Genomic DNA, 18070 nt, shown 5'->3' with positions numbered 1-18070 from the left:
TTTTCTTTACAATTTAAATTAATTGGAAATAGATATCGTTGCCACTAGAACTACAATCCATTGGTACCTCTCTATCTAAGAGAAAATTTTAAATTCTACTCAAATTAATAGCAAATGTAAATCTAATTATTATTATTAGTTTATTATGTGATTGACCAAAGGTGAATACAAATATAAAATATTGTATAAATCATAAAAGAATAAAAGAATAATGCTACATTTATTTTATTTTTCGTATCATATTTTTATCATGTCGAATATAGATAGTACCCATTCACATATATAAGTCTAGTCTTTGTTAAACGGTGGGCAATAATGTTAAAGACCAAATCTTTGACTAAATATGAAGTGTCAATAAAAATCAGATCACCTATTAGCTAATTAATCATCCACCGAAAAATCAGAGTTTCTCTCTGATTCAGTCATCAATTCTCATCCACATCTCGTCAGAAGTCACCAGGATCTGAGAGATCGGAGAGACATTTGATGGGCCTTTACCTTCAGCTTCTTCTCTTCCTCCTTCAATGGCCAAACCTCCTCCTTTCCCTTTTTCCTTCTCTTTCCTGACCCTTCACAGATTACCCATTACCGGTCTCCACCTCCTCCTCATCTTCCTCCACTCCCTCTTATAACTCTCGTCCTCTCGCCGGTCTTCCCGGTTTCACCTTACGCTTTCCTGCTTGTTTTGGCCTCTTTCAGGAACCCTTTATCCGATCTAGTTTATATTCGATCTGGGTTCTCTTCGTTTTGTTGTTTTTCTTCTTAGAAAATAGAAATCAAACGCAAAGAAAGTTCCTTTCTGTTGGGTTTTCGTCACACAAGTTTTACCGGAAAATTTGAAGTGCGATCAAAGAAGCTTGATTTCCCGGGAAAACGAGAGAACTCAGTTTTTAGTTTGTCCCTTGAGGTAAATTTTCAAATTTTAATGAGTATTTTATTCTAATTGAACAGAAATGGAGAGATCAGTAGGAGTTTGATTGGTTTTGTTTAATTTTAGAACAGAAATTGGGCAATGGCGTCGGTGTTCCTGTACCATGTTGTGGGTGATCTAACGGTGGGGAAGCCGGAGATGGTGGAGCTGTGCGAGACGGAGACGATGGAGGCGGCCATAAGGGCGATCGGAGAGTCGACGGAATGTGGCATACCGGTGTGGAAGAGGAAATCGCATGTGGGAATGGTCGAAAACAATGAAATGTTGCAGCAGAGGTTTGTGGGAATCCTTAATTCCCTCGACATTGTTGCTTTCTTTGCTAAAAGTGAGTGCCTTGAGGATCATGACAAGGCTTTGAAGACTCCGGTGTCTGATGTTGTTGTTCCGAATAATTCTTTGCTCAAGCAGGTTGATCCTGCCACAAGGTTGGCTACTACTTCTCAATCTTACTACTTTATATCGTGATGCTATGAATTTCTATTGATCTTAGGTGTTGTTTCTATGATTATCGATCATGGCGTTCTATAACTTGAATGATGTTCTGTGATTCGGTTTTGATATCTTGCACTTGAAGTACTTTGTGGTGATTGGTGTTGTTTCGGTGGCTAATTGTTGTGGGATGATTTCTGTTGGATTCAGTTTGTGATCATATCGATTGAGAGGTTAACTTGTTAGCTTTTCTGTATGAGCATTGTTTAGAAGTCTACGATTTGTTTTCGTATTCCTCCACTAAAGGAGGATTTCCTAAATGGAATTTGTTGGCTAGTTGTAGATCTTTGTTCTTCTAGTTCTTTTGCTCATATTGATGCCTGTGTCAGCATGCTGCTGTCACTATTCCGTTCTCAATGTGGCGAGAAATCTGTTTTCATTTTTACTGCTTCCATCCATCTGTTGATCATTGATTCTTTTACATTCTGTTGCATACTTTGTCCGTGGTGCCAAATAGTCCTGATCACAAATAAAGGTACAAGTTCTGATATCGGTAAAACAAGGGAATTCCTTGGAATCTGAAGTTTTATAAATAATTTTTATTGGGTATATATGCATCGATTTCCTGATGTCTCTATGAGTTTCTAGTTGTGAAGTTCTGTAGTATTGCTATCCATTTTAGATATACATTGTTTAGCAAAAGAAACAAGAAATGTTTACTTAAAAGTGAAATGCGCATTGTTTCCAATTTGGATTTCTGTTTCTGCAAGGTTGATAGATGCACTGGAGATGATGAAGCATGGTGTAAAGCGTCTTATTGTTCGAAAGAGTGTGGTATGGAAAGGCATGAGCAAACGTTTCTCTATGATCTATAGTGGTAAATGGCTCAAGAACATAGATGCTAGTGGCAGCAGCAATAACCTTGCTGCCAATCCCAATCGGCCTTCCTCATCTTCCACTAGCAGTACCCGTGACAAGTTTTGCTGTCTCTCAAGAGAAGATGTCATCCGTTTCCTGATTGGTTGCCTAGGTGCCCTAGCACCTCTTCCACTCTCCTCTATCTCCTCTATTGGAGCAATTAACCCAAACTACCAATTTGTTGAAGCCTCGGCTGCAGCCATTGAAGCCACTAAAAAGCTTCCGGACGACCCTAGTGCAGTTGCTGTTGTCGAACAGACACAGGATGATGAGTATAAGATCATCGGAGAGATCTCTGCCTCCAAACTATGGAAATGTGATTACTTATCAGCAGCATGGGCCTTAGCTAATCTCTCCGCTGGACAGTTTGTGATGGGAGTTGAGGATAATGTGTCCTCGAGGTCGGAATACAATTTCTCTGTGCATCCCACTGCTGGAAATAATAACCAAGCTAATGGTGGCGGGTCAGCAAGGCCGAAGAAGTTCAGTAGCAGGAGTATAGGGTTCAATCCTGCGAGCCCAAGCTTGGGAGTGAGCAGAAGCATGTATAGGGGCAGAAGTGCACCCTTGACCTGTAGGGTTACGAGTTCATTGGCTGCAGTGATGGCTCAGATGTTGTCTCATAGGGCAACACACGTGTGGGTGACCGAGGATCATAGTGATGATATCGTCGTTGGAGTGGTGGGTTATGCAGATATTATGGCTGCTGTCACCAAACAACCAGCCTCCACAAACCCTGCACCAGGGCGGACGACTGAGGTTGCTGGTAATGACATTCACCATTGAATTCTTCATTCTTTTTCCTTTCTCCAACATACTTCGTACATTGTACTTTCTGCAATTTATGTTTCGTATGCAACTTGTGCTGGCCAGAGTCTAAAAATTGGTTTGAGACTGGATTTTTACTTTTTTGTGAAACTTTCTTGCAGTAATGAATAATGTATCAAGTGAATTAAATCACTTGTGTTTGATTTTACTCGTTGAACAAATGGTATAGATGTAAATGCTATGAAAATCATGATTAAGATATTGATAAAATGCTTATAACCCGATTCTTAATTATAATCAATTTGGTAGCCTGATGTTAAGCCTCCTTAGCCATATTGAGTGAAGCACCATATGAAACACATCATACGGCTTCGCCGGTCGGTTCAGCATAAAATGCCTTCTAACCTGCATCACCCTCTTCTGCAACTTCAAGAACTCTGAGTGTGGAACGGCTTTCAGGATCGTCTTAATCTCCGGTATTCTCTTGGGCGGGATTTCGATCGTAAACTTGCTCCAATCAAGAACATCAGCGAAGGGCAATGAATAGTAATCGGAAATGAGGACAGGGACACACCCTGCATACATGGCCTCAACCACTCTAGGGCTAGCAACTTCGGAGCCACTAGGACACAAGCAAAACTTGGTCCGTCCCATAATCTCGTGGTAATTTTGGCCCTTTGGAAGGTACTCATGGACTTGGATTTCATCATCTTTGTCCCTCCAATGCTCAAACAAGAACTTCCTTATGTCTCCATGAGCACCACCGGCGAAGAAGGCTAGGATAGGACGCTTATCGGGGTGTTGGTCGAGGAGCGATGGGCCAAGAGTGTGCTCCGGTATATTGTATTCCGGTAATGAGACGTCTCTCTTGGGCTGGAACCCTTCTGAGGTATTGGAATTGCATAGTACTCTTATAAAATTCTTGTAGAAGTCACGGTCGTCGTCTATGATTTCCGGTGCCTGCAAAAACAAAGAAAGATGGATATCAAAACAGAATGGTATGGAACTCCATGCGTAGAAAACCGAAGGGAAAGGATAGATGATGGCTGGTGCCTTGTTTTTCTTCCTTTACAAAACCAAATGTAACGAGACATTCCTCGGTACAAGCAAATCACAGTATGACACATGCAATTCACGCTTATTGGGCTGTGATTTGTCTGCAACGACGAATGCCACATTTTTTCTTTCCGATTTGGCTTAATGAAGATATGGTACCCAATCATGACAAGAGAGCATGAAATGGTCAGCTCCACTGCTCCTATTCCAGTAGGGGTATTTCTGGGCAACCACATTGATGTAATCGGTGACGATTCGAACCAGTCGACCGTGAAATGTGTAGGGATTAGGCCGGTCGTACAAGAAATCAGCTATCCTCTTCACACTCACAGGGACAAAGAAGGAATGGGCCTCGTCGTGATGTCGGGCCAAAAATGGGCTTTTACCACTACTGTCCAGCTCATCGATGAAATGGCCTTCAATAGAGTAGATGTAGGACATAGGCCCATTGTGAAACATGGGTATCTCCCCTTCCTTGTAGGCCCATATTTTGAATGTTTTCACCATCTCTATGTGACTCCTGCTCATTCAAAATTATCCAAATTAAATTACTTTTGCATATATTTCAAACTGTAAATTGCAGCAAAGAAGAACGAATTGCACATATAAAAATTAATGAGATTTCTTTTACCTGGAAAATAAAGTAATACACGACATGTTATAACATTAATGAACGACATGGTAAATAATTACTACTAAAATATATTTTCAACGTTCCTCTACTTTTATGATGACACAAAATGTAATGTACTGTGTTCCACACATATTAAAAAATCTATCGAATTATCGTGTTAATTAATTACATTTATTGTTATTTTGAAAGAAAATCTAATCCTATTGTAAATGAACGTAGATTACAACTAGAAATTCTGCCATACAACCAGAGATAAGATATATTCAATTCCGAAAATATTTCAGCGAAAAAGTATCAATGGCTGCGCAAGATAAAGCCAAAGAGCTCCACAATTATTTTGGGATGGTAGTAGTCGACCATACGCCACCGAAAAAAACAAGAACCATAAATAGTATTTTGGAAATGGACCGACCCCAATAATTGCAAATTAAAATACTATTAGAGAATAATGGGGAAGATAATAAAGTTTTGAAAAAATGAAAGGGATTGCTTTGTTTGGAAGAAAAGAACTGGCATCAAAATTAGCTATAAACAAATCTGCTTTATTGAGGCATCAAAACCAATTAGACAAAAAATGTATATTATTCAAAACGCTACCATAAATAAATAAATAAATTATTTATATGCTCACACGTTATACATATTAATTAAATATGTCTACTATTTGTTATAAAAAATATTTATATCACTTTCTTTAAGAGAAATATATATATATATATATATATATATATATATATATATATATATATATATATATAAACAAAACAAAATTGGGATTGGAATTTGGAAGAAGGGGAGAGGGTTGACCTGGGAGAGTGGGAGATGCGGGTTAAAAAAACCTTCTTAATTTTTAAATGAATGTGTTAGGATTACTTGGCTGTGAAGTTTGTATAATAAAAAAGTAAAATTTGTATTATATGTAATTACTAAAAGGAATTGTTATTAGCATTTTAAAAATTTCATACTACACTTCAAACTTTCTAAGAAAAATACACTTACAGTGTAAAATGAGATTTTTAGAATGTCAATAATAATTTCCTTACTTAAATACCTATATTTTATTTTTGTTCAGGTTGATCAGAGGATTGGAGTAGTAATTTTCTTAAATTTTGGTTGAGAAACAGATTTATATTAAAGTAGCTTTGATAACCAAATGCAGAAGAAAAAGAAACTTATTAAATAATAAATAAATAAAACTTACTGGTGAAAAGCATAGGGATTTCTGTAGATACTTCCTCTGGGGATGTAAATTTCTTGTCTGTCAGATGTGTAGTTTTTGGTACGAATGGCTTCGCGGATGGCGGCTCTGGCTCTCGCCAACTCCTCTTCAATCTTGCTTGTTATGCTGCTGCTGCTGCTCTTTTCCTGCTGAATAAAATTATGGGCACAAAAAATGCAGAATCTAAGAAAGGGAAAGAAGTATAGAAGAAAAAAAAAAAAAAAACCAGAAATAAAGAAAGATTGAAACTTTATCCGTGTAATTTCATAAAAACGCCAGAAACAAGAAAATGTAAAGGTGGTTACTTGGAGATTGTCTGCAACAGTGGAAGGAGAGGGAGAGGGAGAGGGTGCAGGATTCGGAGTGGCATATTGATATGAGGTTGTGTAATTTCTGATTTGGAGAGGGGCAGATCGGGAAGAATAAGGATTTAAGGGGGTGAAGTGGAATTGGTTGAAGGGGGAGAAGGAGAGGAGGAGAAGGAGGAGGAGGAGGAGAAAAGTTATAGAGAGAAAGTAGGGTGACCGGAATTCAAAGGCTGCCATGCTCTACTGCCCTCATAGTAAAACTGCACCGCCAAGAAGCGTTTTTTCTTATTTTTGTTGAGCGAATCAACAAGTCTGTCTCCCATTTCCCCTCCCTCTCTTATTCTGCCAAGTCATCGCACACCGTTTTTACTTTTTCCTTTTTCCTATCACATCACGCATAAACACCTTGTTTTTTTTTTTTACAGAGGATACAACTGTATTAATAATCAAATACGAATAGAAACATTTGCATATTTTATTAGAATATTAAATAAAAATTCAGATCTTAATTCATCCCAATCAAAGCTTCTGCTATGGTCAAGAATGTACGCCGCTACCATATGAGCTGCATGATTACATTATCGAGGGATAAAGATAAATTTCATCGATTGGAATGACTGCATCATATTCTAAACATCAACTAAATAGACCTCCATCAACACATAAACACCTCGTTACTTGGACAACTTGAACGTCAAAGGTTCATCGGCTGATATTTCGTGCCAATAAATATGTAGAAAGAAAACTAACACGTGTCTTTGTATTATTAGCAAGGAATGCTAATTGAAGATGAACTCATATTATATAAGTCATTCTCTAATACTAGTCTCTTGGAAAGTTAGAGCATCTTTATTGAAGAAATACATATTTGAGATCTGAGTTAAATTTCTTTTTTTTATGAGCGCAAAGTAAATTTGAGATCCCGGTTAAATTCTTTTCTTCGTGAGACTTATGTAAATTTGAGATCTTTGTTAAATTTTCTTCTTTGATTGGCTAGATCCATCACCAACAAAATGTAAATTTAAATTTTTATTTACATCTTTCGTTCAAAAATGAATATTTTACATCTCCCTATTAAAGAATTTTTCGTCCAACAGAAAATATAGAATACATAATTCAAGTGGCCCTACTCAAGTTTCATTCGGTGAGACGAAAAAATGATCGACTCCACCGCTCCCATTCCAATAAGGGCATTTGTTTGCTACAAACTGGTCGGTAAAGAAAGATTCCATCCGGTCGATGAAAAAAAGGCCTGGCGGTGAGGTTTTTACTGGAAGTCAGTGATGTTGGACACGCTCAACGCAAGAAGAATGCATGCATGGCCCTCATCAGGATGTTGCATTGCATCTCAAATATAAACTGCCAATTTATGGAGTAGATGGTGGTGGTGCGACAGTGGGACAATTGTGGGTCAATGGCAAATTTCCTCTATGTGACTCCTATTTTAACCCATGGTAACATCACATATTTAGTTGGTAAACAACCACACCTAGGGTTTAGGGTTAAACATCACATATTTACAAGGCAAAAGGAAAAATCTGACAAAACCATTAATTTTATTTTTGGTTATATTGGATGGTATTCATTTTGAATCTTCTTAGCCATAGCTTATTATGACGGTGCTCGATTAGTTTTGGTCATCGTTGTGGTGTTCCAATTAAATCGATGATACATTTTTCTCTAGCTTGTTCCTATATCGAGCAGGCACGACATACGTCTTGTTTTTCCATTGCCCGCATTGTGCGTACATCTTGTTTTTCCATTGACCATGAGGCTCCTGCCTACTCGATGCAGGAGCAAGCTGGAGCAAGAGCTAAATTGGATGATAAAATAGAAGGATACGAATGGTTGGACGAATCTGATTTGGAATCGTACATATGGTCTACTGCATTCGACTTTTGAGTGCATCATAGTGAGTTTAATAAAATATTGTATATATCTGAAGATTCTGAATTTAGTAATGAATCCATCATATATCGTGAGTTTTGTCTCCCGCTACAAAAAAAAAAAAATTGATCAGAAACTTTACAAGATGCCGAGATGCTCAAAACCGATCTGGTAACCGAATGTTGAGCCTTCTAAGCCACACCGAGTGGAGCACCATGTGAAATACGTCGTAGGGCTTAGCTGGTCGGTTGAGCTCAAAATGCCTTCTTACTTGCATCACCCTCTTCTGCAATTTCAAGTACTTTGAGTATGGAACAGCTTTTAGTATTGTCTTGATTTCTGATATTCTCTTGGGCGAAATTTGTATCGAAAACTTGCTCCAATCAAGAACATCATCAAATGGTACTGCATAGTAGTCAGAAATCAACACCGGGACACACCCTGCATACATTGCCTCCACAACTCTAGGACTTGCCACTTCAGACCCACTTGGGCACAAGCAGAACTTGGTTTGTCCCATTAGCTTGTGGTAGTTCAGGTCCTTAGGGAGCTTTTCGTAAACTCGAACTTCATCATCTTTTTCCTTCCAATGCTCAAACAAAATGGTCCTGATGTCTCCATGAGCAGCTCCGGCAAAGAAGGCAAGGAGTGGACGCTTATCTGGGGATTCTCCGAAGCGGGGCGGCCCAAGGTCAAAGGCTTTTAGGTTATATTCCGGCAATGAGACGTCTCTAGTAGGCTTGAATCCTTCAGAGGTGTTTGCGTTGCATAACACCTTAATGAGATTCTTATAAGGCCTCGGGTCATCGCGTGAGATAATTGGTGCCTGAAAAATCAAATACATAATAGTTGAGCAATGATATATATATATATATATATATATATATATATATATATATATTCTTAGATGTAATTTAACAATCAATGTTATCTCATGATAATTATGATACGCTGATCCAATCATGTGACAATCGAGCTCAAAGCATGCCAACTTTACTTGTGCTACAAAATCAACGAGTTACTAGGATCGGCAATCAACCAAGTTATCTCAAAGTGCATAAATGTTATTTTGCTGACTGACTTGAAAACAGACAAGAGATCCTTTCTGGATCTCACTATCCGAAGCATAGAGACCAGGCAATCAGAACCATTCAAATTGAATTTGAATCTCTATTAACTCATTCGATAGTCACTTCACATAAACTGAGGGTCCCGATCTCTCTTCCACACAATTCAAAAACCTAGATTTCCTGGTCCGGAGATATTCCATATTCCTTGGCAACAACCTAAACTAACAAATTGTCCAAGTAAGAAAACCAACAAATCTAAATTCAAATGGTTGATTTGTCCTTGCAAATCGTTAATAATAATAAATATTAAAGCAAATCAAATAATTGATGATGAATGAATACTAGCTTACCCAATCATGGCATGAGACAAAGAAATGATCGGCCCCACCACTTCTATTCCAGTAGGGGTATTTATCCGCTACAACAAAAATGTAGTCCGTAAAAGTACGATCCAGCCGATGGAAGAATGTCTCATGGTGAGGTCTGTATAGGAAGTCGGTAATCTTGGACACACTCAATGGCAGGAAGAATACGTGGGCCTCGTCAGGATGTTGGGCCACAAATGGGCTTGGCCCACTTTCCATCTCAAATATAAACTGCCCTTCTATGGAGTAGATGTATGTGGTGGGCCCATTGTGAACCATTGGTAAATCTCCTTCCTTGTAACTCCAGATCTTGAACCTCTTCACCATCTCTACGTGACTCCTAATGTATTCCAAAATAATAACATAACAAATTAAATTAGTAAGCAACCACACCACTAAGTATTTGTAAATGCATATTAACGAATCGTTTGGAATTGTTTTTAAAATGGCTAAAAGATTTTTTTTGTAAAAATATTTTTGGAACCAATCTTTAGTAAAAATTCAAATGAGTTATGGAAAAACAGTTTTAGTGTTTTTGAAACCTAAAAACATTTTTTTTCTAAAAGTGTTTTCAATCATTTTAAAAACACTTTCAAACGATCCCGACCAAGTTTGAAAAAAACAAGGTTTCAATCAATGAAATAGAAAAATGAGAGATGTGAACCTAATTTCTCCATAAATTTACCTACACTTCAAATTAGGGTTATAAAATATGAATATTTAGTAGGATCTCACTTTGACAGGCAATTATCTTAAACTAATTACTTATCAACATACATCTAATTTTTTTCACGTGACAATACATGATTAACTTAAGATGTGTCACAATAGCATAGCACGTGTTGGATAATTGCGTCAAATTATATACATTCAATATAAAAACTTTGCTTGATGGAATTAATTAAATCAAAATGGTAAAGACAAAAACATAATTTTTTTGTGTTGAAATGTAATATGCCATATGATGACACACATCTTGAAGAAACGGCCAAGGCTAAAAACATAGGTCGAATGGGATGTAGTACCAGCACCGCCCAAGAGGAAGCCCACAAGCACATATAAGTACAACATATGCAATAATGCCATTTGTTTGGAAAAACGTGGAGCGCTCCGGAAAGGGATTATCGGGAAAGGGACTTGGTTGGTTCTAACTTCTAACTTGTAAAGAATCAGTGGCCTAACAAAACCACCCATTGGAATTATATTAACACATAACTGAATATGGTAGCTGATGGACTTGTTACGCTTAGACATAAATATGACCATTTTTGTGTGTTGATCTGCAAATATTTGTGTTGATGTCATTTTTCAGTTACATTTTAAAAATTCGTCAATGATCTTATCTAAACTATCAATTAAAAAACTAATACACTAGTCGATAAGGTGTTAGGTTTTTACACATATGTCCGGGTTTGAAACTCTCCATCTCCTAAATTATTGCAATAATTTTGAACTCTCCCCCTCCCCCTAATAATAGGGGTTTAGGGAAAAAAAACACTCTTTGTCAACCAAAAACATGTGAAAAGATCAAATTAATCATGTCAACAAAACTAAAGAAAAATAACCAAAATAAAATTCATGAGCAATATAGTAAACTAAACACAAATAATTTTACTGTTTTTTTTTTCTTTTTCAGAGCTTCACATCCAGGTAACCATGTTGGTTGCTCCAATTTTCTATTTCACAATTTTTTCTCATAATGAAATAAACCTTTAGTGACGGGGAATAATTATTCATAAATAATCACGAAAGATATGAACAACCTCTTTAGTGACGAAAAATCATTTGAAAGTCGTCACAATTTTTTTTTTTGGAAACCATTGTATATTTCTTTTTGTAAATTTTATTTTCCTAATTTTAAAAAACACATACATAGTATGGGGACAATTGCTAATATGTAATTAATTTCTTGTTTTTAATTAAAGAAAAGCATTTGGCATTATATGGAGTTATTATATTATATCTGCAAAATAATTAGGCTAATTGCATGTCACCCCAATTGTCAATCACTCAATGCTAATTAACAAAGGAATAAAACCCAAAATATAGAATTGAAAAAAAAAATTATAGAGAAAATGAGATTAAAAATAAAATAAAAAATGGACTTAACTGATGAAAGGCATATGGATTTCTGTAGACACTTCCTCTGGGGATGTAAATCTCCTTCCGGTCGGAGGTGACATTCTTTGTGAGAATAGCTTTGCGGATAATCGCTCTTGCTATCCCCAACTCCTCTTCAATCCTCTCCGTTTTGCTCTTCTTCTTCTGGATTTAAACACAAATTAAAATTTACCCAAAAAATCTTTTTTTATAAACGAAAAAATAATAATAAAACAGTGTAAAAAAAAAAAAAAAGAAAAAAAAAAGGAAGATTACGTACTTTGGTAGTAGCGTGACTGAGTTTGGAGGCGGTGGAAGTTGAGGATGGCGCATGGCGGCGGCGTAGCTCGAGCGGTGGCTGGGATGTTGGCGATGGGGAAGGTGCAGGTGCAGGTGCAACAGCATGCAAAGCTGTGGTGTTGAAATTGCGGGTGGTTTGCTGTTGGAAGTTAGACGGGGAGGAGGAGGAGGTGGGAGAAGAAGAGAAACTGAGAGAGAGATGGTGTCGTTGGTTCAAGGGAGAGAAGAAGATGGCTACAACAAGGAGGAGGAGAAGAGTTACAGAGAGTAGATATGGAGAGCGAAAATCCAGGGCTTCTGCCATTTGATAGCTCCAACTCACCTCCTTAATTTATTTAAGACCAGCTAATAATACATATATATATATATGTATATATGTGTATTTAAGTTAAGGTAAATGGCCAAATATTAACAAAACAAGGTTTCTGTTCGGTTTTGTGTTTGGTCACCGCAGGAATATTGAATAATCTTTTGTTTTGTTTTTCAGCTAGCGTGTTGCTTTTGTAACGGTTAAAGTTTTTTAAAATAATAAAAGCATTCTGTGGTTGCCGCCGGCACATATTCAATTTAGTACATGGAAGATGATTGCAAGGACCAATGATACATATTTTGTTAAATAGAGAAGTAAATTAACGAAATATTCTCGCAATGAGAAGTAATAAAGTCAAGGACTTTGGGATTAGCCCTGTAGTAGTGAGTTAGAATAAGTTCAATACTTAATTTTAGTATGAGTTCAAAATTAATTTTCTCTAACGTCACGTAACGTAATGACAAAGAAAGAAAAGAAAGTTAATAACAAGAATTAAACAAGAGAATAAATAGAAATAAGTGGATGCAAGAGAAGAGAATGGAAGAGACTTTTCATTTATTTATTTCTCCTCCTCCGAGTGTTGTTTATTCCTCGGAATATAATGTAGTGTTTTGTCTCACTTTTTCCAAGTGCAGAGAAGATCCCATCGATGGTTTTTCTCATCATAAGAATAAGCTCATTTGCGTCTAATGCTCCAAGACTACTTAGCTGCAAAACGAGGATCATCTCGTTGAGGTCTATACAATTCAAAGACATCACTACCATTTTTCCACCACAAGAGGCAAAAGAGTCGTGTCTTGGGAGAGACGGCATCCGACTTGAAGCTACGAGAAAAGGAGTGGTGAAACGGGAGGGTTTGTAGGCTGAAGTTTTCGTCATGGAATTTGCAGTGAAGGAGCAAGTCAATCCTTGATCCCAAGTCACTAGTTATGTTCACAACTCTGATTACAGGAGGATCTTGTGCACCCAAACCACCTTCAAATAGCACAAAGAATAAACAAATAAGCAAGAGTATGGACACCTTAGCCATTGGCATTGCTCTATACATATATCAAAGGGTAAATCTTTGTGATGTTTGTTTGTGTCCAAGCAACTACTATATATATTTTTGTCAAACAAGCTCTTCATGGAATCTAACCGTATAATGTACGATAAACGAACACGATTTACGACTTCCCGAGATCTTCACAAAGAGGATCCGGATTCATTCAAGACAAAATTTGTCAAAAATCAAATCATAAAATAAGGGGATCAAATAATACTCAAATTGTATTAGCTCATAGATTTTCGTGTTACTTAATTTATTCAATTCATTCCTAAATATGATAAATAAGAATTAGGTGTGGGGTTCATTTTACATCAAATTTCAACGATTCAAACCGTCTATATTGTAAGTCTCATTTCATATGTCATATTTACAAAAATTCAATTCAATCCAAAACCATTTGCCTATTTAATTATCAAGGTCAAATTTCATTGTTATATAACAAAGTATTCGTTCATTTCTTTAAACCCAATTAGATGTAACATTTCCAATTTGGCTAATACTTTGCAAGGATGATTTATGAAGTGCAACTTGAAAAATAGACGGTTCATATCGTTAAAGTTTAATGTGATATAAACCCCACAACTAATCCATATTTTTATAAAAAAAATAAGAATTCATTCCCTTAAAAGCTTCCTCTTATATATATATATATAGTGTGTATTTAGGGTAAATGGCCAAATATTAACAAACCAAGCTTTCGGTTCAGTTTAGTGTGTGTGTGGTGCACCGCCGGAAGGACAATACTTGGGTACTGATCAGTAAGTATCCAATTTCACTGACTATCTACGTGGCCCAATAATTTTAAAACATCTGTCAATCTGAGGACTTTGCCATCTCTGTAACCAAACACAAATCCATGCTTTAAACCCGTGACCAAACAATAGTCTTCCTCCTCTCCAAAAAGTCTGCGTAGATCTTCATAGCCGGTGACGGCGACCTCGTCGGCTCTGCCATCATCTTCCAGACACAAGCCATAGACTTCACTTCACCAATCTTGTCCTCCACAGCCACGCCGAGCTCGATCTCACTCGCCAAGATGAAGTCGGGTCCTTCACCCGCCTTGCCGCCGACAAACCCACATAGCTGCAGATTTCGTAGCCTTCATTTGCACTGCAGCGGTTGAATCAACGGTTGGACAAGGGACTGGGGCGGTGATGGGATCAGTTGAGGAGAGAAGATGGAGGAGAAAATGTGGGCTGAAGAAGAAACCATAGCCATGGCTTGGAAGATTTGCAGATATCGAAGAGGAAGAGTTCTGTTTGGTTACAAAGGTAGCATAGTGTTGGGATTAACAGATGTCTTAATATCATTGGGCCACATAGATGGTCAGTTAAATTGGGTTACTCACTGTTCAGTACCGAAATATTCTCCCCTCAGGAATATTAAATAACCTTTTGTTTTGTATTTCAGCGTGTTACTTTTCTAACTGTAAAAAATATTTTAAAATAATAAAAAAGCGTTCTGCACTGTTTGAAAAAGAAAAAGAAATCTGGAAAATTGGCTCTGAATGATGAAAGTGTGCAAAGTTTAATGAGCATAACCTTTTGTTTTTGTTTGTTTTTCAGCGTGTTACTTTTGTAATTGTCAAAAGTATTTTAAAATAAAAAATGCATTCTGCATTGTTTGAAAAAGAAAAAGAAATCTTGGAAATTGGTTCTAAATGATGAAAGCTTCCGAAGTTTTGATAAGCATTTCGATATATCGGTCAGGGATATGAGTTTCGCTCTCATTTTCTCCTCCTACACTTGTGTGTATGTTTTTGTTCATATATTTTTATTAATTTGTTTAATTAGGTGACCATCACTAAAAAGAAGAGCGCAAACAGATAAAATATGTTAAGTTTTTATCACAAATAATCTTTAAAATTGACACTCTCTTCAAAATGGTCCCTTAATGAGAAAATTTGTTACTTTGATGTCGTGTCATCCACGTAGGTGCCACCGGCACATATCCAATTTAGTATATGGAAGATGATTGCAAGGACTAATGATACATATTTTGTTAAATAGATACATAAATTAACAAAATATTAGTTCGAGGATGAATTTTAAACTTGAGTTCAAATTCATGACAAATTCTAAATTTTTATTCTAAACAAAATAATTGTGAAAGACACTCGTGATAATAAGTAATAAAAGTCAAGGACTTTGGGGTTAGTCCTGTGGTAGTGAGTTAGAATAAGTTCAAGATTCAATTTTAGTATGGGTTCAAAATTCAATTTTCTCTAGGGTAACGTAACGTAATGAAAAAAAAAGAAGAGAAAATTAATAACAAGAATTAAACAAGAGAAGAAATAGAAATAAGTGGATGCAAGAGAAGAGAAGGGAAAAGACTTTTCATTTATTTATTCCTCATCCTCCGAGTGTTATATATTCCTCGGAATATAATATAGTGTTTTGTCTCACTTTTTCCTAAGGGTAGAGAAGATCCCATTGATGGTTTTTTTTCATCATAAGAATAAGCTCATTTGCGTCTAATACTCCAAGAATACTTAGTTGCAAAACGAGGATCATCTCGTTGAGGATTATACAATTCAAAGACATCGCTGCCATTTTTCCACCACAAGAGGCAAAAGAGTCATATCTTGGGAGAGAGGGCATCGGATTTGAAGCTATGAGAAAAGGAGTGGTGAAACGGGCGGGTTTGTAGGCCGAGGTTTTCGTCATGGAATTTGCAATGAAGGAGCAAGCCAATCCTTGATCCCAAGTCATTTGTTATGTTCACAACTCTAGTTACAGGAAGATCTTGTGCACCCAAACCACCTTCAAATAGCACAAAGAATAAACAAATAAGCAAGAGTACGGACACCTTAGCCATTGCCATTGCTCTATACATATATCAAGGGGTAAATCTTTGTGTTGTTTGTTTGTGTCCAAGCAACAACCAAACCACCCTTTATATATTTTTGTCAAACAAGCTCTTCATGGAATTAGACTGCCATGCATGCTAATTACCATAAACAAATATATCATGCAGAAATGTATTTTTCTAGAAAATCAACTCTATACATCGTACAAGCTTTATTTTTCTAATTCATTGCCAAATCCTCATTATTATTATAATTACAACAATATATGGAAAATCCTCATTAATTAATTGCCAAGATTAGTTCTTTTTTCATCTCAAATTTGCAATTTCTTATTGGAGATGCCTGATAGCATGCTGCTCCTTTATCAAATGCTATTATTGTATCAAGTTGATATTAAACTTTGGTGTATCCTCCCCATACATCTACATCTCTTTTTGCTTAAACAGAATTAACTTTTCAAAAGAAACAAGAATATGACTACTAATTATGAGAGAGAAACTAATATAATAATAAAAATTTGAAAAAGGGACGGGAAGATGAAAAATATAAACTAATTATGCAAAATGCGAACTAATTATAAATTAATTGTGCAAATACAAAATCCCGAAATGGAAGTAAGTGAAAATACATATTACATAGAGATGAGAGATATGTGGGAGAAGAAGGTGTACATGTTAAAGTACAATTTGATCTCCGTGTTTAACGAAAAATGTTTGGAATTAAATTTGTTAACGGACACAAGGGTTTAAATCTTAATATTTAGACTATGAAGCTATCTTTTAATTACTTTATCACCACGAGGATCATTTATCCTATTAGATCAAAGGATTAATAAGTAATTAGGAGTGGATGGAACTTGGAAGTCATTTTGTTTGGTGGGTAGCTCAGAGTGGCATCAAATGATTGAGAGTCGCGCTTAAAATTTGAGAAGTAATAAAAGCATCAATGTTTCTGAGTCACTTGAACGAGTGTGTACGAGTGATTGTGCGTAGCGAAAATGGATTCAGCTTTAACCAACAAGCCCAAACTTATTTCTCATTCGTACACGTACACGTGTGGTTTCAATGTCACGTAGCGCTCAATGGAATTAAGCCCACAGAATTTAACACGCATTGAACTTTCCCAGGTACCACCACAATTCCATAAAGCAGAGGTGATTATGATTTTCTTGGGGTGATTGACATAAGATCACACAATATGACCAGACCAGGTCACTGCCATAAGCCCTCAGTTTCTCCAAAGATCCTCATCTCCAGCAGTTTTTGCGAGTCCAGAGAAAGCCGAAAACCTAATGTTGTCAATGGCAATACAAATGCCACAAGTAGAATGAAAGGATTTTGAAAACTCAGTCGTAAATTTTCATTAATAACATCTCATATATTGCAGGTTTAATCGGAAGCCAGTACTTTATTACACAAACACATGGTAGATACATGTTTCTCCACATCCATCCTTAAAATATATACTATCGTTAGCATTCTTCGCGCTCACAAGACACAGCCTGAATTTTTCCTTCTGTAAAAGTTGCTCTATTTGCAGCAGGAAGGCCCGAGTGTAATCATCTGCATCGATGCTCACAGCCTAGAGACTGGTAAACCTGCATTGGAACAGAAGTTTCTGCAAAGATGATTTTCCTGCATGATGTTGGAAAAGTTAATTATGAAGGTTTATTGACATTTGACAATGCTAGGACTGGCAGCCGGTGGCGGAGCATTCTCGTTGAGAAATGGTTCCACCTGGTTTGGATTCGACCAAACAGGGTATCCTTTAATTTTTCCCTAAATCATAACAATGTAAGGCATGTCAGTACTTTAGTGCCAAAGCTGCAGAAAATTTTTTGAAGCAATTTTTGAATGAATGAGCTATTTCGAATGCTGAGATTCTATTAATTTCTTTTCTGCCATTTTCCGATATTTAA

At 36.6% G+C, this 18070-nt stretch overlaps 3 protein-coding genes across 5 annotated transcripts; 1 reads left to right on the top strand and 2 right to left on the bottom strand.

The window, feature by feature from the left end:
• The first annotated feature begins 320 nt into the window (after positions 1 to 320).
• LOC137722378 (CBS domain-containing protein CBSX6-like) lies at positions 321 to 3254 on the top strand. 2 transcript variants are annotated; one of them, XM_068461366.1, is made up of 3 exons: positions 321 to 907; positions 998 to 1356; positions 2131 to 3254. In XM_068461366.1, the coding sequence occupies exons 2-3, from the start codon at positions 1013 to 1015 to the stop codon at positions 3062 to 3064; spliced, it is 1278 nt and encodes a 425-aa protein (XP_068317467.1). In that variant the 5' UTR covers positions 321 to 907; positions 998 to 1012; the 3' UTR covers positions 3065 to 3254. The 2 variants fall into 2 exon arrangements, with proteins under 2 accessions (XP_068317467.1, XP_068317465.1); XM_068461364.1 differs by having other exon boundaries at positions 322 to 907; positions 1003 to 1356.
• Positions 3255 to 3272: 18 nt separating this feature from the next.
• Positions 3273 to 6593, bottom strand: LOC137722377 (probable glycosyltransferase At5g20260). Of its 2 annotated transcripts, none has more exons than XM_068461363.1 (4): positions 6261 to 6593; positions 5938 to 6101; positions 4262 to 4622; positions 3273 to 4006 (listed from the first exon to the last, which is right to left on the bottom strand). In XM_068461363.1, the coding sequence occupies exons 1-4, from the start codon at positions 6498 to 6500 to the stop codon at positions 3344 to 3346; spliced, it is 1428 nt and encodes a 475-aa protein (XP_068317464.1). In that variant the 5' UTR covers positions 6501 to 6593; the 3' UTR covers positions 3273 to 3343. The 2 variants fall into 2 exon arrangements, with proteins under 2 accessions (XP_068317464.1, XP_068317463.1); XM_068461362.1 differs by having other exon boundaries at positions 5938 to 6104; positions 6261 to 6591.
• Positions 6594 to 8259: 1666 nt separating this feature from the next.
• On the bottom strand, positions 8260 to 12297 carry LOC137723780 (probable glycosyltransferase At5g20260). Its single transcript, XM_068462971.1, has 4 exons — positions 11966 to 12297; positions 11696 to 11850; positions 9571 to 9925; positions 8260 to 8976 (listed from the first exon to the last, which is right to left on the bottom strand). Exons 1-4 carry the CDS (start codon positions 12287 to 12289, stop codon positions 8308 to 8310), a joined length of 1503 nt encoding a protein of 500 aa, XP_068319072.1. The 5' UTR covers positions 12290 to 12297; the 3' UTR covers positions 8260 to 8307.
• Positions 12298 to 18070: the final 5773 nt, after the last annotated feature.

The sequence above is a fragment of the Pyrus communis genome, chromosome 17 (assembly GCF_963583255.1).
Source record: "Pyrus communis chromosome 17, drPyrComm1.1, whole genome shotgun sequence".
In the NCBI taxonomy this organism is placed as follows: Eukaryota; Viridiplantae; Streptophyta; class Magnoliopsida; order Rosales; family Rosaceae; genus Pyrus; species Pyrus communis.
The sequence above is the reverse complement of the archived record's forward strand: the minus strand, read 5'-3'. Positions and strand labels throughout refer to the sequence as shown.

What these genes read in the sequence shown, in the direction of transcription:
- LOC137723780 (XM_068462971.1), bottom strand. Translation starts at nt 12,289, where the DNA reads ATGGCAGAAGCCCTGGATTTTCGCTCTCCATATCTACTCTCTGTAACT. An exon ending in TCAGTCACGCTACTACCAAA is followed by an intron (nt 11,851 to 11,965) that starts GTACGTAATCTT and finishes GTTTAAATCCAG; the next exon opens with AAGAAGAAGAGCAAAACGGA. An exon ending in AATCCATATGCCTTTCATCA is followed by an intron (nt 9,926 to 11,695) that starts GTTAAGTCCATT and finishes GGAATACATTAG; the next exon opens with GAGTCACGTAGAGATGGTGA.
- LOC137722377 (XM_068461362.1), bottom strand. Translation starts at nt 6,500, where the DNA reads ATGGCAGCCTTTGAATTCCGGTCACCCTACTTTCTCTCTATAACTTTT. An exon ending in CTGTTGCAGACAATCTCCAA is followed by an intron (nt 6,105 to 6,260) that starts GTAACCACCTTT and finishes AATTTTATTCAG; the next exon opens with CAGGAAAAGAGCAGCAGCAG. An exon ending in TGCTCTCTTGTCATGATTGG is followed by an intron (nt 4,007 to 4,261) that starts GTACCATATCTT and finishes TTGTTTTTGCAG; the next exon opens with GCACCGGAAATCATAGACGA.
- LOC137722378 (XM_068461366.1), top strand. Translation starts at nt 1,013, where the DNA reads ATGGCGTCGGTGTTCCTGTACCATGTTGTGGGTGATCTAACGGTGGGG. An exon ending in CAGGTTGATCCTGCCACAAG is followed by an intron (nt 1,357 to 2,130) that starts GTTGGCTACTAC and finishes TGTTTCTGCAAG; the next exon opens with GTTGATAGATGCACTGGAGA.